We start from the raw sequence: 19872 nt of genomic DNA, 5'->3' as shown, positions 1-19872 counted from the left end.
GCTAACAACATTCTTGTCATGCAAAACAATCAACACCGGCTCTGACAGTTAAAAACAGTAGAGCAATTACTGCAGCTTATACGATGATCATTATGTAGCACTGAGCCAACAGTTTTAAGTATACAACAGAATGCAGTGAGCATAAAATGTTTCTATTATGTCGGTTCTGCCGCTCACCATCTCTTTATAAATATAATCAAGTACAAGGACTGGAAGTCAAGCTTTTAAGCGTAAATAGTTCATGGCATAGTTCCATTCACACTGTCCAAACATGAAAAGCATGAAACACAAGCACTGAGCCAAACAGCCATGTCAGCCTGAATTTCTGATTCCACTAAGACATTAAAAAAAATTGGCGGTGGTTTAGCTCTGGTTAAACCTGGAGTGACGCGATGGCTACAGCTGGCCGAGTGGAACTTGGTCACGTGACCAACCACGTGATCAGCCATGGGCCATGGCACCGCGCCGCCGGCAGCTGCTCCGCACCACGTGACCAACCACGTCACAGCGTGGCGGCGCAGCCACCGGGTGGCGGCGCCGCCACGCTGAAGGCTCGAAATGCTACCGTAATGTAGCTATCACTACAAAAACAACTAAAGCTTCTTGTCAAACTGTTGGCATTGTAACCGCTATCGCTGGGTTCGCTTGGCTAAAATAGTCTTATGTTGCACGCTACTACTTAAAAATAAAACGCCATGTGTTACACAAAGGGAATAAAAGCTACAACGTGAAACAGAGTACGGTAAGGAAGAACTAATTACTTAAATTATGAGATGCCTATAACCAGTCATAAAAATCTCGACTAGCGGATGGCACGAGGAAAGAGGCTTCGTGGGGAATTTTGAGCGTGCCTTTCGACCTTTGGCTGTGCTTTAAAAGCGCGCGTCGCGCTTACATAAAGAAGCACGAGCCCCACGAACCGCCTTCCCGTCAGGGAAGGAAAGATGCAAAGCGCAGCTTCACTTTCAAGATTAAATATCAGTCATTTGAGTCAGCCAACGTTCCGGGATCGCTCTACCGTGGCCGCTCCCTTTTCACCGCATCGCCCTTTACAAGGTCCTCCAACGTTTCATGTCCGGGGCGTTGGCCGGCCAAGTCTAGCGGAGATTGCGGTCGCATGCGAACAACCCGCGCCATTGGTCATTAGCGGCCCCAGGGGACGTCCCCGCACCACGTGCCGCTCGCGCGGCGCATAAGTTCTACATTTGACAAATATTTAACGGAGAAGCTCCCTCCCCTGTCAAAGCACGTTACTGGCAGCTGCTAGGGGAAGAAAAGCGGCGCTGCGGCTTGTAGCCGACAGCGCGGCCCACAGCAGCCGCCTACCGTTTTAATGCCCCTTGTGTGAGGCGCTGTGCTAGACGCCGGGATGAATCGTGGGTTTTGGGAGAGAGAGAGAATTGATACCAAGGAATAAAAATTTCACTTTAGACAAAACGTGCCAAACATTCCCCGCAGAGGTCGTTAAATATAACCAGTCGGCAATTGGTAGCTCTGCACTGGGTAGAATGTTCGACTTGACCTATAGTCAACGAGGAACAGTGACTGCCTTATGAAGAAAGTAGTAGTAAATTAACAGGACTGAAAAGCGTAGCGGCCCTGTTTTTTTTTACTGCATATGGTAGACTAAAATCCCCGGGCAAACATTAAACAAGTCTCGTTTGGCCAGGTACAGATAATAAGGACTTGGTTTCAGGCATGGTAACACGGCTGAACACGAACTGTATGCGATGCAAAGAAAATGGGGGCATTTGGTTTGTTACTTCAGTCATCCAGACGAGTGGCTATCACGGCCGCACGTTCTGCTGGACATTGCTGTATATGTCTGTCCCTCTTCTAAAGAGGTACTAAGTAATACTGAGCGAACACATTCCAGCAACGCCCGACAGGTGACCATAGGTTGTTAGTTCAAAGACAGCTATTCGTCTATCAAGGCAGTTGAGGTGATGCAAGAGCGGCCAGAAAGTGTAAATAGGAAAAGGGGACGTATTTAACAATGAAATACATTCTCTAATGACTTCTCGTCTGTTTTTATGCCGCTTAGGCTAGGTCAGACTCTTCCTGTCTTTCTTTTTTTTGTAGAAATATATCTGGAGATAACGGAAAAGTGATAAAGCTAACCTTAGTATTACTTAGAATTCAAGCCACTATCTATTTTTCTTTACCTTTATTTCATCTTAGTCTAACATGGAAGAAACTAAGCCATGTATTAAGTACATGCCAACAAAAAAAAAGACAGCGCCTTTTGCTCGCATAAAAAAAAAAATGGTCGTCGTCGTAATTTTTTGAAGAAAACTTAAAATCGTATTGTTTATTTATTTAGGATGTTACATTTTAAAAATACCTTCAGCGCGAGAAATAAAGCCGTTTAGAGTCAAATGGATGAAAGCAAACAAAAAAGAAAGAAAGAACGGTTACGGAAAAATGAATAGCGCGTATTTAAATATAGCGCAATGAACAAGGCGCCGCACTTGGCCGGACACGCCCGTTAATCTCGTAGCTTGCCCACGGCTGTTGTAGACACGGGAAGCAGGTCCTTGCACCATGTCACTGGCTCTCAAGTGCACGCAGAGACTGCGCAACAGCTGCCTAAATGCTGAGTGCTTTGCCTGAATCAACTCTCTCGCCCGGCTTTTATGGCAGGCCCCGCGACGACATCGCTGCGTCTCGTATTTTCTTTCGTTTATTTTTATTAATCCACACGCTTTTTCCGCTCTTCTTATCGACCTCCGGGTTGCGTTTGTAACCGGCCGCAAATAGAACGAACGGCAGAAAGTCGAAGAGCAAGCCTGTAACGAATGGCATCGCTCACAAAAACACGAGAAGCATTTCGAGTGACCGCGAGAGGTATATGCGCTCGTAAAGAACGCCCAGCGCTCACGTTGCCGCGTATCGTTGCCATCTTTAGGGCGCCCCGCCTCGCGTTTCATCGTACTAAGCGCGGGATGGCCTTACGTTGCGGTTACATAAAGCGGACACCACGAGGCTAGCAGAATAGAGCAAATACGAGACGCAGCTTGTTGAAGCGATTATTTCTTAAGCGAGAGTGGAGAGAAAGAAGACTAAAGAAAAGAAGAGGATTCGAAAGACTCATTTCAAAATGGCCTGACACCGAGACACGTTAAGTGCAGCCCGGGCAGCGATCAGAGGATAAGCCGTCCAGCGAACAAAGTCAGTGTCGCAATAGGTGGCCTGCTGTCCGGATTCTCTGGACTCCATTGTGATCTGGGCTGAGGACACGGAATATATCTGACCGTCCCCATGTTTTTGTTTTATTTTGTAGGTTTGCGGAGAGCAATCAAATAAACGGTTACCTTGTCTTGCATCCTGAGCTTATGCCCAGCGTCTGCTTCTGTGAAGGGTGAGCAAACTGCAAGCCTCCTTTAATAGAATATTGATTTCATTTACGTCTAACGCTGCCATATATGTGGAACTTGGTTCCATTTGCAAGAGGCAAATTACTTTTAGCGTGTCAATTTTTGCGTGTGCGCATCCGCAACTGTTCAGCCGAGAAATGTAAATTTCACAAACAGAACAAACAAGTCAATTATGTCATCACGATACGAATGCCTATATATGTGTTGCACACGAAAAAAATATATAGTTTCGTATCTTCGATGTTCTGTTTGCGTTAGGAGGAATGTGAGACATTTAACCAAATGAATTATCGGTTACACGTGAAAATTACCCGTGAAAATTTGACACTTTTTGTAAGGCGCCGCTTGTCAACCAGGAACGATAATTCTTTTTTTATTTCCAAGCAAAAGCATGCAGACAAAAGCTATAGATCGATCCATAAACCGCACTGCATCAGAGATATTTTGTCGTGTAATGTTTTTCTAACCGAAGTTTCGCTCACAAGTAATTTTAAACGATGGCACCAAACGATTTCTCCACTTCATGCGATAAAATAAAACTGTTTACGGCCAAGTATTTGAAATCATATTTCCATTTATTCTATTTTTGTTGTAACAGGCATCGAAAAACGCGCTAAAAAATGTTGAGACAGTATTCTGTTCACCTTGTTTTCCTTGTCATTCTGGTCACGTCAAACGAGCACACCAACGCAACACCCAAGGAACTTTCTAAACTTTCCGGCTCTATATCAAACATTCGCAAGATGTACACCATCTCTTAATACAAACACAGAGAACGGAAAGTCGTCCGGCATTTCGCATTTCTATTCATGACGGGGAGCGATGAAAATGGCTCCAGACATCCATGGCCCTTGGCGATGGGCGCGCGCTGAACATTGCTGCCCCGTTTTAAAGGCGCTAAAGCCCGCAAAAAGAGTCAATAAAAAACAAAAAAAGAAGTTTTAAAGCCGTAAAACGGGCCCACATTAGCGCTAAGCCAAACAATATTCGCAGGGTGTCTAAACGAAGAGGCTAACGCGCTGTTCGCTCGCGAGGTTCGGTCATATCCGAGCAGTTCCTCTCGGCTCGGCTTTCGACGCGAGGGAAAGGGCGGATGCCGAAAGCACACAGAAAGAAGCGCACGCGCCAAGAGCGAATGAAACCCGCGCAGCCAAGAAAGAAAGTCGCCCGCACACAACCGGCGATAAAAACGGAGAACGTTAACATCGGTCGGCTTGCAAAGTACAACTGCGCCACACACGCGGAGACCGGCAGAGTTCTCTTCCGTCCTCCCACAGCGTACTCAATATTCAGCGTCACGGCTCGCGAAACAATAGCCTGCCCGCGTAATAACAACAAAGTGCCCCGCGGTACAAAAGAGTCTGGTGCGAGTCACCCCCCCCCCCCCTCTCTCTCCCCATGTTTCCCGACCCCCGTCCCTGTTTCCCAACCGCCTCCCCTATCCTCTCACCATGCTCCCCCCACCCCTTCTTCTCTGGCCTCTTCCACATTATTTTTTACTCCGGGTCAATGATGTGAGTGGGGCTGGTTCTTCTCTTCCCCTCCTCCGTTGCCTTTCCGCTGTTGAAAGCGGCCGTGCTTGCCTCTTGGCGCTGTTCTTGCTTTTTTTTTTAATTTTTGAGTCACTTTTGGGCATCTTTTTGTGCCTTTATCAATTTCCTTGGAGGCACTTTCTAGGGAAGGCAACCTGCGCGCGCGAGACCAGGGTGCTTAAAATAAAACCATCTCGCGCTGCAAGACACTGTTTCTGCTCGCGCCATTATTCGCGCCATTGCAGTTTCTCTTTCCTTGGAAGACAAGGAAAGGAAACAACAGCCGTGTTATGCAGTTTTAATTTATACCTTTTTTTTTCACTTCGGCTTTTAGCAGGTTCATAGTGCTCTGTTCTTCCTTTCTTGGTAGGTTCCTTCCTCGGTTTCCAGTATCTGCGCTTTCCTACGCCACACGCGACCTGCCCGTGGTTCCGGCCTCTCTCAAGTGGATCGTTCCGGCAAGGATAGCGGAACAGTATCTTACGCAGTGCCGCAACCAGTTTCACTTATGTTTGGTTGGGATGAAAAGAAACAGGAACTGGGAGGCTTGCTGCCGAAAAGTTGGTTTCGAACGTTCAGACACCCGCCGCGGTGTCTCAGTGGTTAGGGCGCCCGACTACTGATCCGGAGTTCCCGGGTTCGAACCCGACCGCGGCGGCTGCGTTTTTATGGAGGAAAAACGCTAAGGCGCCCGTGTGCTGTGCGATGTCAGTGCACGTTAAAGATCCCCAGGTGGTCGAAAGTATTCCGGAGCCCTCCACTACGGCACCTATCTCTTCCTTTCTTCTTTCACTCTCTCTTTTATCCCCTCCCTTACGTCGCGGTTCAGGTGTCCAACGATATATGAGACAGATACTGCACCATTTCCTTTCCCCCCAAAACCAATTATTATTATTATTCGTTCAGACCAACGCACGGTTGATAACGACACGATAGCGTATGGACAGCACCGCCTGCAGCGCCATCTAGTGGTAGTCGTCTACTTTACCGTTTAGATCATGAGCATGCACACAAAGAGCTGGACAGCGGTGGCGAGAAGCCAGCCTGCCTTTGTTTTCAGAGAGGATGTTTGAAATATAGGATAGAAAGCGTCCTTCACACGGGCACATTTTCGGGCTATCGGTGATGTACGAGACACGACAGAAACTGCTGAGTTGGAATAGCAAGTTAGGCGAGTTCGTGCTTGGTGAATACTGTCGTGTAAGCAGCGAAAGGAAGACGGAAGGCGCGACAACACTTAGCACAGTGATAAGTGTTCTTTGGAGGAACACGTGTTTTGTTTCTCCATACAGGTAAGTTTACAAAAGAGCTATCAGAACCGTTAAACGTTGCTGAGCATAAATAAAATTTATTAGTTAAGTATATATTTCATTGCACGACAGAAAGCTAATTTTCTTGAGCATCTGCTTATAGGTGCAAAGATGTAATATTTTTTTCCTCAGTAAAGTTGTCACGAGCCAGCCCATGTGTTGTGTCACCTTCCCTTCCATCTGCTGTCTTCCATTCACGGCTTCTGCACGAATGTTCATGAAAGAAAGAACAGCGCTGGTGCCGTGCAAGCATTCGCGGTGCTGAGAACGAAGCACTGCACATCGCGAGACCCACCATACTCACGTACAATCGACACTGACAGAACACTTTCTCTTTGTTCGTTCCTTTGCTGGCTATTCTTTTATCGTGCTCCCAACGTAAATTACATTGTGAAGAGGAGGGGTGAACAATAAAAATCGAAAAGAAAACGGACTCAACGTAACAGCAAAAATACATCAACATAGTTAATGGGCCATATGTTGTACGAAAATTCAACAACAGCAAATGACGTCGTACATTTTAAGATGTAATTCTTCATGAATTTGGCGACAAGACTGACGGAGATAGTTTGCGCACCTAGTCCCTGAAAAGTTGGATTGACCGCTGTGCAATTCGCACTGCCCATGTGCGCCCAACGTCGCCGATAACAAGTATCGCTGGTTCTGAGCTCCCGTGTTCCTATCAACATACCGGAGGACTGCGCAAACTCCATTATTTTCTTTTTTTCTGTCTCTTTTACATTCTCAGTATTCTCATCACACTGGGCAAGGTACCCATTATTCTAAAGAAGAAAATAAATGTTGGTGCTACTTTTCGTACCGACGTTTTCTTTCTTTATCATTGTAGTTTTCATCTTTTCGGAGGTTTTGACGACCAAATCAAGAAAGAGAAATAAGAGAACTGCCCACACCCTGCCGTATCAAGCATTAATGTAAAGAAAAAACAGGCGAGCGGTCATACAATGTGACGCAACAAATCTGCGCTATCAGTAGTGGTTCTACATTGATCGCTTTCCTATTGTGTCTTTGTTTATGATTTATCCATCTATTCTTCGTTCCACTGCTGGGTTGGCTTCTGCAGGGTGGATGTTGGTGGGTTGCTGGCGGGTGGTGCTTCTGGTGAATACAAGCTTCACTCGCTGAGACTTCACACGCCACCGTTTTGGGGTAAAGTCGCTCACACTGCTAATGCAGTAAAAAACTTGGGGGACACTTAAGCCCAGCCTTAAGAGTGAAACACGATAGCGCCCTCTCCATATACCATCCACATGACGGCATCACTCCGCACTGCTCCTAGAAGCCCGCATTTGCAGTGGAAACTTTCGACTCCATTCCCTCACAGACGAACGATGACGTCGCTCTCATTCACAGCGCTCCTGGTGGCCTCCGCGAGAAGTGGAATGCTTCCGTTTTCTCAAGCTGCGCAGGGCTTCCGCTGCTGGTGCTCCTGAGATTTTTGAAGCACTAACGACGCGGCAGCCTTAGACTCTGGCGACGACGACGACGCCGGCTTTTCCGCCTCACGAGCTCCTTAACGCTCTCGCGTTAAAACAAAAGGGGCACTCAATCAGTGTGACATTAGCTGCCGCGTGAGCTGCACGTATAAAGGTGACTGGAAAAAGTGACACTCACAAGGTAATATGTTCTAGGGCACGGTTATTAAGTTACCTAATAATTCCAGTAGAACACGTTCTTGGGCAAGTTGGTTCATAGCTTGAGTAGATGAAGCGCACAAAAACACAGCACACAGGAAAAGGAAGACACGAGACAAGAGAAGCGCCTGTCTCGTGTCTTCCTTTCCTGTGTGCTGTGTTTTTGTGCGCTTCATCTACTCAAGCTAACAATTCCACGTGACAAATAATAAATCATATGACAGTTAAAATGATAAGTGACCAATGGTTTGGCTATAACAGCTGACCCTGTAAAATTATTTCGCTCCTGGCGATATCGGTGGCAGCGGCTTTAGCTCACCGTTTTCAGGTTTCTAGCATTAGAATAAGGATTAGCGTGGGGGAAGATTGAGAGCTGAAGAGAGACAATGCGCTGCCTGTGTCTGCGGTGTTTGTCTGTCTTCAGCTGTTGTCTTGTCCCTGCGCTATCTCCTTATTATCTTCTTATTCTAACGTTAGAAAATGCAATGAACACCCAAAGCAAGTGTTCTCTTCAAACGTTTGGGTTTATTATGCGTTTTCCGAACTGCTGGGAACAACAGCGCTGAGACGAGGAACAAAAAAGTTATCGAAGTTTTCCAAATTTCAGATTGTACCCTTCCACAAACATATGCATGTCTGTCGCAGCTGTCATGATTGCAGCTTAGTCTCTGTTCAATTTGAACTGGTCAAAACGAAAAAGAGTTAGTGCGAAAGTAACATACAGCGTTAGTGTATAGTAGGGTAGCTCCTAAGCCGCACTATCAAGCAAATGGGGTGGCGAGAAGCATGAAAGTTTCTGTCGTTCATATCACGTTCCCGCGATAGCCACCGGTACTCATTGCTATCGTGAACTCTCTACTCACGTCACTGCTCATGCGCACCTGCTGTCTTGTATGTATATAAGCCATGCCGACTCTTTCTATGGGAGTGATTCTTGTTTTCAGGAAGCCAGTGTACGCCTCACCGAAGAAAGCCGTATTTGAAGCAAGTATGGGCGTCGCATACAACACTGCAAAATACGTTTTCATTTTGTGCGCGGAGGAAAAAAATTACATTTGTGTTGGCAGTCATTTTCCACAGTTGTACATGTGCTACGACAGTTCTTCAAAGAAGAAATAAATTGGCAAAGGCGGAAAGGGGAGGGGGAGGGTACTTAAAAAATTCACGTACAGCAGACAAGTAGCCCTATGTTACGAAACAAAGCTCGCACACGCACATTCGAGAAATATACGTCGACATCCAGCATCCGTTAAGTGGTTTTACGAAACAAGGTAATCCTGTCTTTCCCACACAGATCGCGAACCGGGTTATCGCTTGCAAAGCGAAGAGGCGTTCTAGACGTCTGGAAGACATTTCTAGTAGGTTTCACGTAGTATACGGAACGTGATGTTCACATCTTATTCGCTGTTAGCAAGCGCCTATTGCTGTCGCACATACGAAAAAAATATTTACAGAATGGAAATTTGGTATCTTTTATGTGGATGGCGACTGGAGCGCCGTGGACGCTAGCGCATTTTCAAGCCAACATCGCAGAACAGAAACGCCGATATTCGTGAATGACACCGTGACGTTTTTAAGCCTAAAACAACACTTGGGCTTTGACAAACGCCGTAGTGTGGGGCTCACGACTGATTTAGTAGAAATTTAGATTTCCCGATTTTTTTTGTATTTGTTCTTATGACAGCAGGTTATCAGAACTTGCGCGTTTTTGTATTCGCATTTTTCTTTCTATCGAAGCGTACGAGCCATGGGTATCTTCCTAAAAAACTACCTTGTGCTAGCGAAAACTGTGATCAAAGAAAATATATTCAAAATGTCCGGTTAAAAATGATGACAATAATGTCTTTTTTGTTAATAAAAAAAATCTAGGACAAAGGCCTTCTGATGTGTTTACATCGAACTTTAAGTGAAGAGGTAAGCTTTGCAACCAAAAAAATTTTTTTCATCATTCATGTTATTAGTGAATACTCTGTGGTTTCTAAACTGGCCGCATGTCGTAAAAGAAGTGCTTCTCTTTGCGGAAAATGTTCTATCTTTCTCGAAAAAAAAATGGTGATATTCTTGAGAAAGAGGGAACTGCCAAATACCAAATAATTGCTCGCAGCTTTGCTACAACCAAAATGGCAGTTTTTCAACAACTGGTTCCCGTTATTAGCGTGCTTGAATGTTGGCAACATGACAAAGCTCGCTTTTGCTTGAAGTTTGGCTACGCATATTCAGATTATACGAATATACGAGTACTTCTAGGCGCATAAAATTGTACATAATTCACACAACTCGAACAGAAAACAGCAGCAACCGCAACCTACATCACCAACAGCAACCATCAGCACCAGGAGCACAAACAGCAGCAACAACAGCAACAGCAACCAACAGCATCAGCAGCACAAACAGCACCAACAACAGCATCAGCACGCGAGTACGACACCGGGCAGAACAGGATGAGAACGAAAGACAAGGAACGAACTTGACCTCCGGGGCTGACAAACCGTGCCCCAGAAGTAACATAATGCGCGCTTTCCGCAACGCATGAGCTGGGCTGAACACGGACTCTCAGCGCCGATAAACGGAGCTCTGGGAGCCGTGGTCGGAGGCGCCAACAACAGCGCGAGCGCGAGGTACACATACATGGGCAGCTGGAAACACAAGCAGCAGCCGCAAAGTACGCGCAGTCGAAGGCAGTGGTGATCGGACGCGGGAAGTCGGGTAAAAAAGGGGGGGGGGGGGGGGTCAAAGAGCAAAAGAACAAAGGGAAGCTCCGTGAGTAAGGCTTACACTGGACTCGGCACAGAAGAAGCCTCCGCAAAGCCACGGGGCGCCAACAGTGGAAGCGAATCGTCGCCGAAACGGCACCCGGGAGATTCATAATTCCTTCTCGTGGGTCCGAAGCGCGCCGACGATATGTTGGTGGCGCGGCGGCCCGGTGGTACCAGTTTCAGATAACGCGGAATGTAGGAAAAAGAAGAATAAAAGGGACGACGAAAAAACATATACAGAAGAGATAAGAAGACGAGTGAGAGAGGGTGAGAGCAGTCGGGTTGGCTCCCGAGGTCGACTTCGTCATCCGCTTCGCTTCCTTACTTCCAGAGAGGCAAGTTTGACCGAGAAAAAGCGCTCAGGTTCTCGCAAACTGACGACGGGGAGTGGTGTTTTATACCGGTCACTCGCTCTGCGGCGCAGTTTATTTTTCCACTGGTGGTGGGAAAAAGATAATGGCGAGAACATTCGCGGTACACCGTGACAAGCAGCAACAAGAGGGATTTAACGAGCGCTCGGGGAACTATTATGTGAACTTAATAACTCTGATAAAGAAAAGCTGTTCAGACAACTGAACAGGATGAGAAAAAAAAACTAGCCGGGTTCACTATAGCGGACCACTCTTTTAACAAACGTTGTCTTAATTGTGGTCGCGTCTCCTGTTACGCTGTAATTTTCATTATTTATACTAAGCTTTCACAGCGCACAAGTGCGCCATTTAAAAACCATTCCTGTCCATTCAAGAAAATAAATGTGTAAACAGTGCTACCAACCATTGCTGTCATGAGTTTCGAGCCTGCTCCATGCTGCGCATTTCCTCATTCCCATCTTTTGAACTTCTCCAACGTTTATTATTGCGATGACATTAGAAGCCTCATCACAGAAAAAAATACGCAGGGGTTAGTCATAAAAATCAGATTGGCCGATACAGGAGAGACATCACGGGGCCACGTGGCATTAACGAGCGATGATTGGTTGCCGGGATGTGTGACGAAATGAGGTCATGGCGTTTTCAGGTGCGCTGGAAGTTGGCAGGTGCCCTGGTCACGTGACATGGACGAGCGCAGTGGCGGGCTCGGCATGAGTCGGCAGCTACTTTGGCTGTGTGCAGATATGTCTAGAAAGCTGCGCGTACTTGGAACGATCCCTCTATGTTGACCTTTTACGTTAATGGTTTATGTTTGTAGAATAGTTATGGCATGAACCCGGAACCTTGTATTTCTCTTTGTTATTATTGACCAAAGTGTTATGTCTCGGCTGCTCCCCCCTGATGTAATGCTCTAACATAAGGGCCTTTAAGGATAAAGAAATGATGATGATGATGATGATGATGATGATGACGATGATGGTCAACGCCGCGTGCATCTACCGGAGTGGAAAATCCACGCAAGCTGAGAGGGTGACCACGGAAGTATGTATGAAGTATGCATCGGTGGCTGCACAAGCTCAAAGCCTGTAACGAGCAGCAATGACGGAGTAGAATAAGCAGGCTCAGTGAATTACAGGCTTTAATGCTGTCGCATTGTGCACAGGTAACATAATTAAGTGTCGCCAAAATTCTTACTACAGATCACATCTTTTAAGAAGAAAACGTGCTTTTTTTTTTACTTTCCTCATAATAATGACTGCTGGCCTGTGGCTTTGCAGAAGGTGCGCCAGGTTTTTAGTCGGCACTAGAGGGCGTATTTTGCCCTTTTTCGGACAAGTGACGTCACCGGTTTAGGTTAGCTGGGAAGAACAGCGTTGCCTATTGTTCCATGCTTCTTTCCTGGTGCACAGCGCAACTTGTTAAGCGAGTTAATATATAAAATCTTAAGCAAAATTTCGTCAAAATCCAACCAAACGCACAACAGCGGTAGCGCCCCATGTCCAGAGAGAGAGAAAACATTTATTGAAATCTCAATGAGATTAGCGGTGGGCCGTCGTCTTCATCGTTGAGGTCTGGCCTCTTCGCAAGGTCGGACCCCTATTCCGGGGCTCCGCTGAGTCTTGCTGCTTCGCATGCGTGCTGCACAAGGGCCCTTTGAGCTGTGAGCTCGCTGCTGGTGAGCAGACCCTCCCATTGCTCCGCACTCGGGGTTTTGAGTTTGTGGAATGCATAATTGCGTTTGCACTCCCATGTAATGTGGTATAGCGTGGGGGTTGCCCCGCACCACGAGCATGTGTCCCTGAATTGTGTAGGGTACATTTTATGTAGAATGCCCATGTCCAACATTCTCGGACAAAAATTTTGAATATTGCAATATTGTACGGCATTGTTATGGAAATATTGAAGGTAATGGCTCATTCGTTTGATGCGTAGCAAAATATTTCTTTTAAAGTTTTTTTCCATCGCTTGCACTGAGCAGTTATGACTGCCATAGAAAACCAATGAGGAGCGTTTATGACGATAGCAAATACGTTAATAGCAAAAAAAATGCAAGCTTGCCGACGGAAGATGTGCGGATATATTGATTGTTATAGCGAAATGTTACAACATCTGAAAAAATTGCGTTTATAAGCTCTTTCCTGTTGAAAAATGCTTTGTCCAGAACTGTTGGGCATGCACAGCAGTGAGCAACTTATTATTATAAAACTCAACAAGCACGGGTTGCAGGCTTGGAACTGAAATTAGACTAGATTTAACGTTACGGGTAACCTTATTACTCAGCACGCTATTCAGCTGGTTCCCCAAACGTGGGCCGTAAGTACATGTTATTCACTGACGGTCAACACTGATGCCGATAGGGAAAAAAGCGCATAAATCTTCTGGTCAAATGTTTTTGGGGAATACCCGAAGGTGGAGTAGATATGTAACAAGGGCGTAATTACTCATTGGCATCCGCCCAAGCGCAGCCATACGGCTACAAATGAAAGCTATAAAGCTTTCTCAGAAACTTCGCAGTTAAAGAAAAATTCGTCCTGGTCCGGGGTTCGAACCCGGGACTAGCGCTTCACCAGAGCAGTCGCTCTACCAACTGAGCTAGCCGGGACGGCAAGCTTATGGTAGTGCGAGAGCGAATCGTTCAATAACTTTAAGTGGGATCAGTGTTGGTCAAATGTTTTAGGGGAATCCCTTAAGGTGGAGTAAGTGCCAATGGGTAGATGCCAATGAGCAATTACGCCCTTATTGCATAAATATTCTATTTTCTTTGGAGAAAACTATGGCAGGGCAAACAGCGTGATTTTAAAGTCAGCATTCTACTGACGCATATTCTAAACGAGGTCAGGTGAGCCTATTTCGCAAAGCATAATTGCTCTTCTATGCAATACGTTTACGAAATGTCCGCATTTCAGCTTGCTCGGAAAGCTTAAAGCTTACCCATCTTTGCGAAGAACTACGAAGAGAAAAATGTCGCTTTCTTTTAAGGTCGAGAGTCTTTAAGGCAAGAATGCAAATGCATAAAAATGGACACCACATCAAAGTTCTTTTGTCTGAAAGAAACACGACGCTGCCGGTTTGGTTTCATGCTCGTCGTTTTTGAAGCCGTTACGCGAGTAAAGGCTTTGCGCAATTCTCTGATAGCACTCAACGATCTTCTGGTTTACCCTTGCTATGACGCATTTGTGTATGATTTTGCCCGCATTCAACTCTTGAAGTGAATCATTACTCTCATATTTAGAGTGGTTTTCAAATGCCTTTCGCGAAGTTCCGCAAAGTTAACCCTCAGTATAGCCATCCCCTAGATAGTTGCTTGCATGAACGTAAATAAATAAAAAAAACATGTAATCACTTCGCTGGTTCGACTACACGCTTTCGCAAATCACACGCAGTTAATTAGAATTATTATCGAGCTTTGGGCTTAAAGCGCATTCATACGGCTACAAACTAATTGAATACAGTTTCCACAGAAACTTCGTAATGCAGGAAAAATTCTTCCTGGTCCGGGGATAAAACACGGGACCATCGGTTGTCCGAGGCAGTCGTTATACCAACTATCCTAATCAAGATGACTAGTAGATGGCGAAGTGAGGACTAAAGGATCAATAACTCGAAGTAGGAATGGTTTTATTCCCATGCGTTTAGGGAAATTGTTTAAGGTGTGCATTTAAAACAATCGAATAATTACGAATTACCATCAACCCGAGATCAGCAAAAATATCGTTAGAATTATGGCTTTTTTTATACCAGAGCGGAGCGGAGTGCTCCGCAGTGGAGGGCTCCGAAGAAAAATCCGGAACGCTCCACTGGTGAATCTTCCAGGCCTTCGGAACTACTTGGGTTTGTTTACAGTCCGCTGACATCACACAGCGCGTGGGAGCTTTTGCATTTCACCTAGATCGAAACGTTGCGGCCAGTACTCGAACGCGTGCCTCTTTGCTCGAAAACAGAGTTTCATAGCCGTTGAGACAGCTCGCAGTTGATCAAGGATGTTACCAGCATCTGCAGGGGTGCCCGCGTTTTGCGAGTATAACAATTTCTGGCGAGATTTTATTGGTTTCTCGTCGTTGTGTTTGTGCGAGCTTTCTAAAGTTTGTTTATTTGGGCATACAGAGTAACAAAAGGTGCGTTCCAAGTTTCAAGAAAAGAGAAGAAAAATAGAATAATATAGACATTATAAGAATGGTGACCTTGAGCTGGCCCCCTTTATTTAAAATAGTGATCAAATCTTGAGCAGTTATCATTGCTGTCCAGGGCATGCATGGTATTACGCTGTAGAATTTTGCAGTGCTTATACAAAACCTGAGAAAAAAAACATAGGCGCCAATAGCGAATAGATTTAGTTTCCTGGTTTTTAAGGTTCGTAAAAAAAAGTGTCATGTCTCTAGTCCTACCACAGCCGCCTAAAAAACAGAAACGTGACACCACTTGTTGTTAAACAAGCGACCAGACAAGACACGGCAAAACAAAAGGATGCCTCGGGAACATGAGCTCAAAAAATTACAAAAGCAGCATGGATAACAAAACGTATGCTTCCCTGTCTCACTTGGCTGTCTATCTGTACAATAGCGTCTACCTTTTTCTGCAAAAGAAAATAAAAAAACGAGAGAAAAGAAGTATTCACCCATGCGTGGGGCGCATCAGGAGACGCGATCTCTGGCTTGCCAGACACCCCCGTCCTTCTACGAAGCGCATCGGAAGGACGTGGCCGGAAAGAAGGTTACGGGTGGGAGGAAAGAGAAGGATATCTCGCTGCACTGCAGCTCCGCTCGGCCTGCTCGGGCATTGAGAATGACACATGTTCTCTAATTTACCTAATCGCTCAACCCTGCGCAGTCTCAGACTGGAGTGAAGCCGACGTGGACCCTATGTCTGCCCAAGCCACTCCTGGCGGAGGGAAGTGGCTCCTTATCACGCCATAATCTCGCGCACCGGGACCATCGCGTAGTAAGCTCGGGCGGCGCACCGAACCACTCCGAGAAGCCTGCCTCGTGTCATGTCTTGACGCTTCCAATAGAGATAGGTGGATGACACGCTCAAGTCTTTCAGCGTCTTGCATGGTATCGCTCATCCGAAGCAGGACCTCTATCTCTATCCGTCGTGCTCGTTTCAGTCTTCTCAGCGGATTCCCAGCGTAAACTTCGAGCTGCTGGCTGGAGACGGTTTTAGCCCGCTCATTGTGATGTGCGAGTGTTGGGGCGTTTGCGTGATCAGATGCAGCGCATGTTATGGCTTTCGCATGTAGCACCGTACGTCACTGCCTCATAAGTCACGCAATTAATCGCCGACACTATGTCCTCGATGGTTCAATTTTCCCGTAACCGAAATAAAACGATACAAATGTCACTGCCATTGCCTGGAAAGACAAATTGAAATCGTGGGTTTATTCCTCGACTTCTCATTGTCAACTCGATGTCCTGGCAACTATTTGCTTCTCACAAATGATCGGCACGATAACGAAGATAAGACGACGCGCTCAAAAGGTCTGAGCATCGATCGACAACCGGACACGTATTATTTCATAGGATATACTCGTTTGATATACTCAGGTTTTCAGGTCACAAATATTTGTGCAAGTCAGTAAACACATTACAATACGCAGTCCGTTAAACTTCCTGCATAAATGCCTGCATTCAGACAAAAAAAAAAACCTGCCCTTAGAGCCCCTGAAAGCATTCGAGGAGAGATAAATAAAAAAATATATATAAATGAAATAATTTATAGGCACCATCATTTTTGCCAAATGCCATAAGCAAGAGAAATCGTTCACTCTTTTGCACTGTAAAAGAGGCCGCTGTGAGTTAGGTGATTTAATAGTCCTGTATCGCTTTCCTTTCGCTATAATCACCGTTAGCTGAAACAACAAGATAGCTCTGCACACATTGCTTGAACTTCACCGGCAGATGATGCGATTCATTCTGTAAGGCATGATTTTCACACCCAGCAATTCTGGACAAAAGCATTTTTGAGTGGGAAACCTTTTATGAACGATTTTTTTTCATATCATGTAAGATTTCACTCAAACTACCAATATATCCGCAAATCACCCGACGGCAGTATTGAATCTTTTTTTCTATTAACGTTTTCGATGTCGTCAAAAGTGCTCCCCATTGGTTTTCTATGGGGGTTTCGATGCGATCGATGGAAACACTTTAAAATAAAGGTTTTGCTACATAACAGAAGAATGAACCACTGCGTTCAATATTTCCTAAAATAATCATACAGTTTTTCAATTTTCAAAATTTTGATCCGAAATTGTTGGACGTGACTATTTAGGAAGCAACCCATTCATAAAGAAAGTGTTTTAGGTAAACTGCATGATTAGTACGAACATACCATTTCTATCTACGGATTTTTAAGAATGTACAAGAGTAGACGAAATCGCCCTGTAGTACAAGCAGCAAGCGTGCTAGTATAAATTTAGGATTGAAAATAAAGTATACATACTCGTATTTACATACACAAAAACTATGTTGCTGAAAAAATTGGCAGCATATATTGTTTTTTTGACATCACTGTACGAAGTTAACAAGGACGTCATAGATAATAAAGGTTTCATCCGATCGAGTTACTGGAGTATTCTTCAAAATGTTCAAAAAGAACGCAAGAAGAAATTAGTACATATAAAAATATAGCAGATTATTGAGCTCAGATGATGTTCATTAGTGCCCTGATATTGCATTGTTTCAAAGTTTCTCCAGGTTTTTTACCTCACTTTCTCTACAAATGAGTCAGGTTTTTGCTGCCGAATATACGCACTTGATAGAAAACGATACTCTTCATATAAGCGCTATAGGAGAAAACCGACGTAATCTACGTTACTTTCGCTTCGAAAAGACTAACACTGCGATCTACAAAACTAGACTCAATTTATATGTTACGCCACTGTCAGGATTTGCAGGTGCTAACTTTCTAAAAAAGAAGTGACGAGCGAGTTACAGAGTGTCATGCTGAAATAAGGCTTCTCGAGCGTCTGTACAACATCAGTAAAAATTACTCCATACTAAAAAAAAAGTTTCGTTGTCACTCTAAGCACAAATTTTTTTCTTCTAGGGAAAAATAGCAATTCATACGAACTAGAACCACGCACATAAACCATATATGTGAGCAATTACACAGCTTTTTGCTCAAGGTGAACACACTCCCCGACCGAATGCGCCGTAGCATTTCTGTCATAACTGAACTGGAAGCTTAAAGTTTTTACACATTATTTCGAATGCCTTCTGTTACAAAGGCGCTCTTAAATTTTGACAGTCGCACCATCTGCGCGAATATTAGTTCCGCTCTTGAAATAGATATTTAATTACATGTGCTGGGAATTAACCATGTTTTTCTGCTGTCTTTTATATCACAGCCATATTTTGTAACAATTTCTTTACAAATTATTTTTTTGCCCATTTGCCATTGGTCTAATTTGTGCTTGAATACCGAAGCGGGCATTCTTTGTAACCATCTCTGATGACGTCACAGGTGGTAGCCAAAAATAGTAGCTATGAATTCTACTGAGGTTAGCACATTTTACGCAAAACCTTACCAGAAACATTTGACGTTTTTTGTATGCCTTGAATGTAGGAATCTAGTAAGTTGGTCTAATAAGTTTTGCAAAACTATTTGCAGTAGTGCAAATATTTCTAACTCTGGAAATATAGCAGAATGGAACAGATTAAGAAATATACCATGCAAAAACACCTGAGCCCCCCACATTAACTGGCGACCTATACCGCGACTTCAACCAGTGAGTTCCAAACGTGAGAAGCTTGTGCGCTTACATGCATACATTAGTTCTAATCTAAATTCGCCCAAATATTCGTGTATCTAAGTAGCCTGTCCGAATCAAATTATACCGAAAGTTGTGTCTTTTGGCACAACGGAAGCATGAGTAGACCACGGAGTTCTTGAATGTTGCAAGCTGAAAACTTGCGAAACCGGAGTGAACAAACGTTAGGAAATATGAGAGACAAATATCTGTAGCATGACTGCGTGTTCTCGCTGTGCATGCGAATGTCAAGCTCAGACTTACCAGTGAAGAAAGGAAGCAGGCAACAGACCCTGGACCACCAGCAGACTAGGCGATGCATCACGGGTACTTTCACGGAGGCCGAACACACTCGGAACGTTGGCTCGGTGGTGATGAGTGAAAGGAGGAAATTGGAAGACAGCGAGCGTCCTCAGAAAAAGTAGAAAGAAACAAATCTGCCGACAGCAGAAGCAGCAAAGTTCGTTTAGGACGAAGCACCGACCGAGATGACGGTGGTTGAGCGTACAGCGTTCATCAACGCCCGACGTACGCCTCGCCGTACGACGCTGGCGCTCTTTTCGCCGCAACGCTCGAATCACGTGCAACAAGGAGCGGTCCCATGACTGAACAAGAAAATAACCTAAAAAAAGCGGGCAGCGTGTAGTGCCGCTGTCGACGACAACCGTGCGACCGGCACAGGCGTGCGTGAGTGACTCTTTTTTTGAGGTAAACCTTGACTGGGACGGTGCCACTGCCCGGCTTCGCCCTCTCGCCCCTGCCTCCGCTAGGCCCTCCCCCTTCGCGCGGTTTGTTTTAAGCCCCGGGCCGGCGCTTACACAAGAGCGGCAGGCGTGGCATCGCCTCGCGCGGCGCAAGGCGCCTGCGCGGCCTACTCCAATCCCGCGGCGCCGCCAGGTTTCGGTTTCACTTTTGCGGTGCGCCGCCGAGCGCTCTTCACGTCGCCGCGCCGCTACCGCAGCTGCCAGCGCGCGTTTCCTCCGTGGCTATTTCTTTTTTCTTCTCTCATCGCCCGATTACTCTGTGCGCTCGCCGGCTGGCTCTGTCGACGTTTGTTTGCTTTAGGGTTTCCCTCGACGCTGTCCGCAGCGCGCAGAGCTTGCGCCGTGGGTTCTGCTTCGCCGCGC

The 19872-nt window shown here is 45.5% G+C and overlaps 1 protein-coding gene across 1 annotated transcript in view; it reads right to left on the bottom strand.

The window, feature by feature from the left end:
- The window catches only part of LOC144123601 (uncharacterized), a 142180-nt gene extending 122720 nt beyond the window's left edge, over positions 1 to 19460 (bottom strand). Inside the window, exon 1 of the mRNA XM_077656407.1 lies at positions 19010 to 19460. Coding sequence (XP_077512533.1) covers positions 19010 to 19067 — 58 coding nt within the window. The 5' untranslated portion in view covers positions 19068 to 19460. The remainder of the gene's footprint in view (positions 1 to 19009) is intronic.
- Positions 19461 to 19872: the final 412 nt, after the last annotated feature.

This window comes from Amblyomma americanum, chromosome 3 (assembly GCF_052857255.1).
Source record: "Amblyomma americanum isolate KBUSLIRL-KWMA chromosome 3, ASM5285725v1, whole genome shotgun sequence".
Classification (NCBI taxonomy): Eukaryota; Metazoa; Arthropoda; class Arachnida; order Ixodida; family Ixodidae; genus Amblyomma; species Amblyomma americanum.
This window is presented reverse-complemented; position numbering and strand designations above follow the sequence as displayed.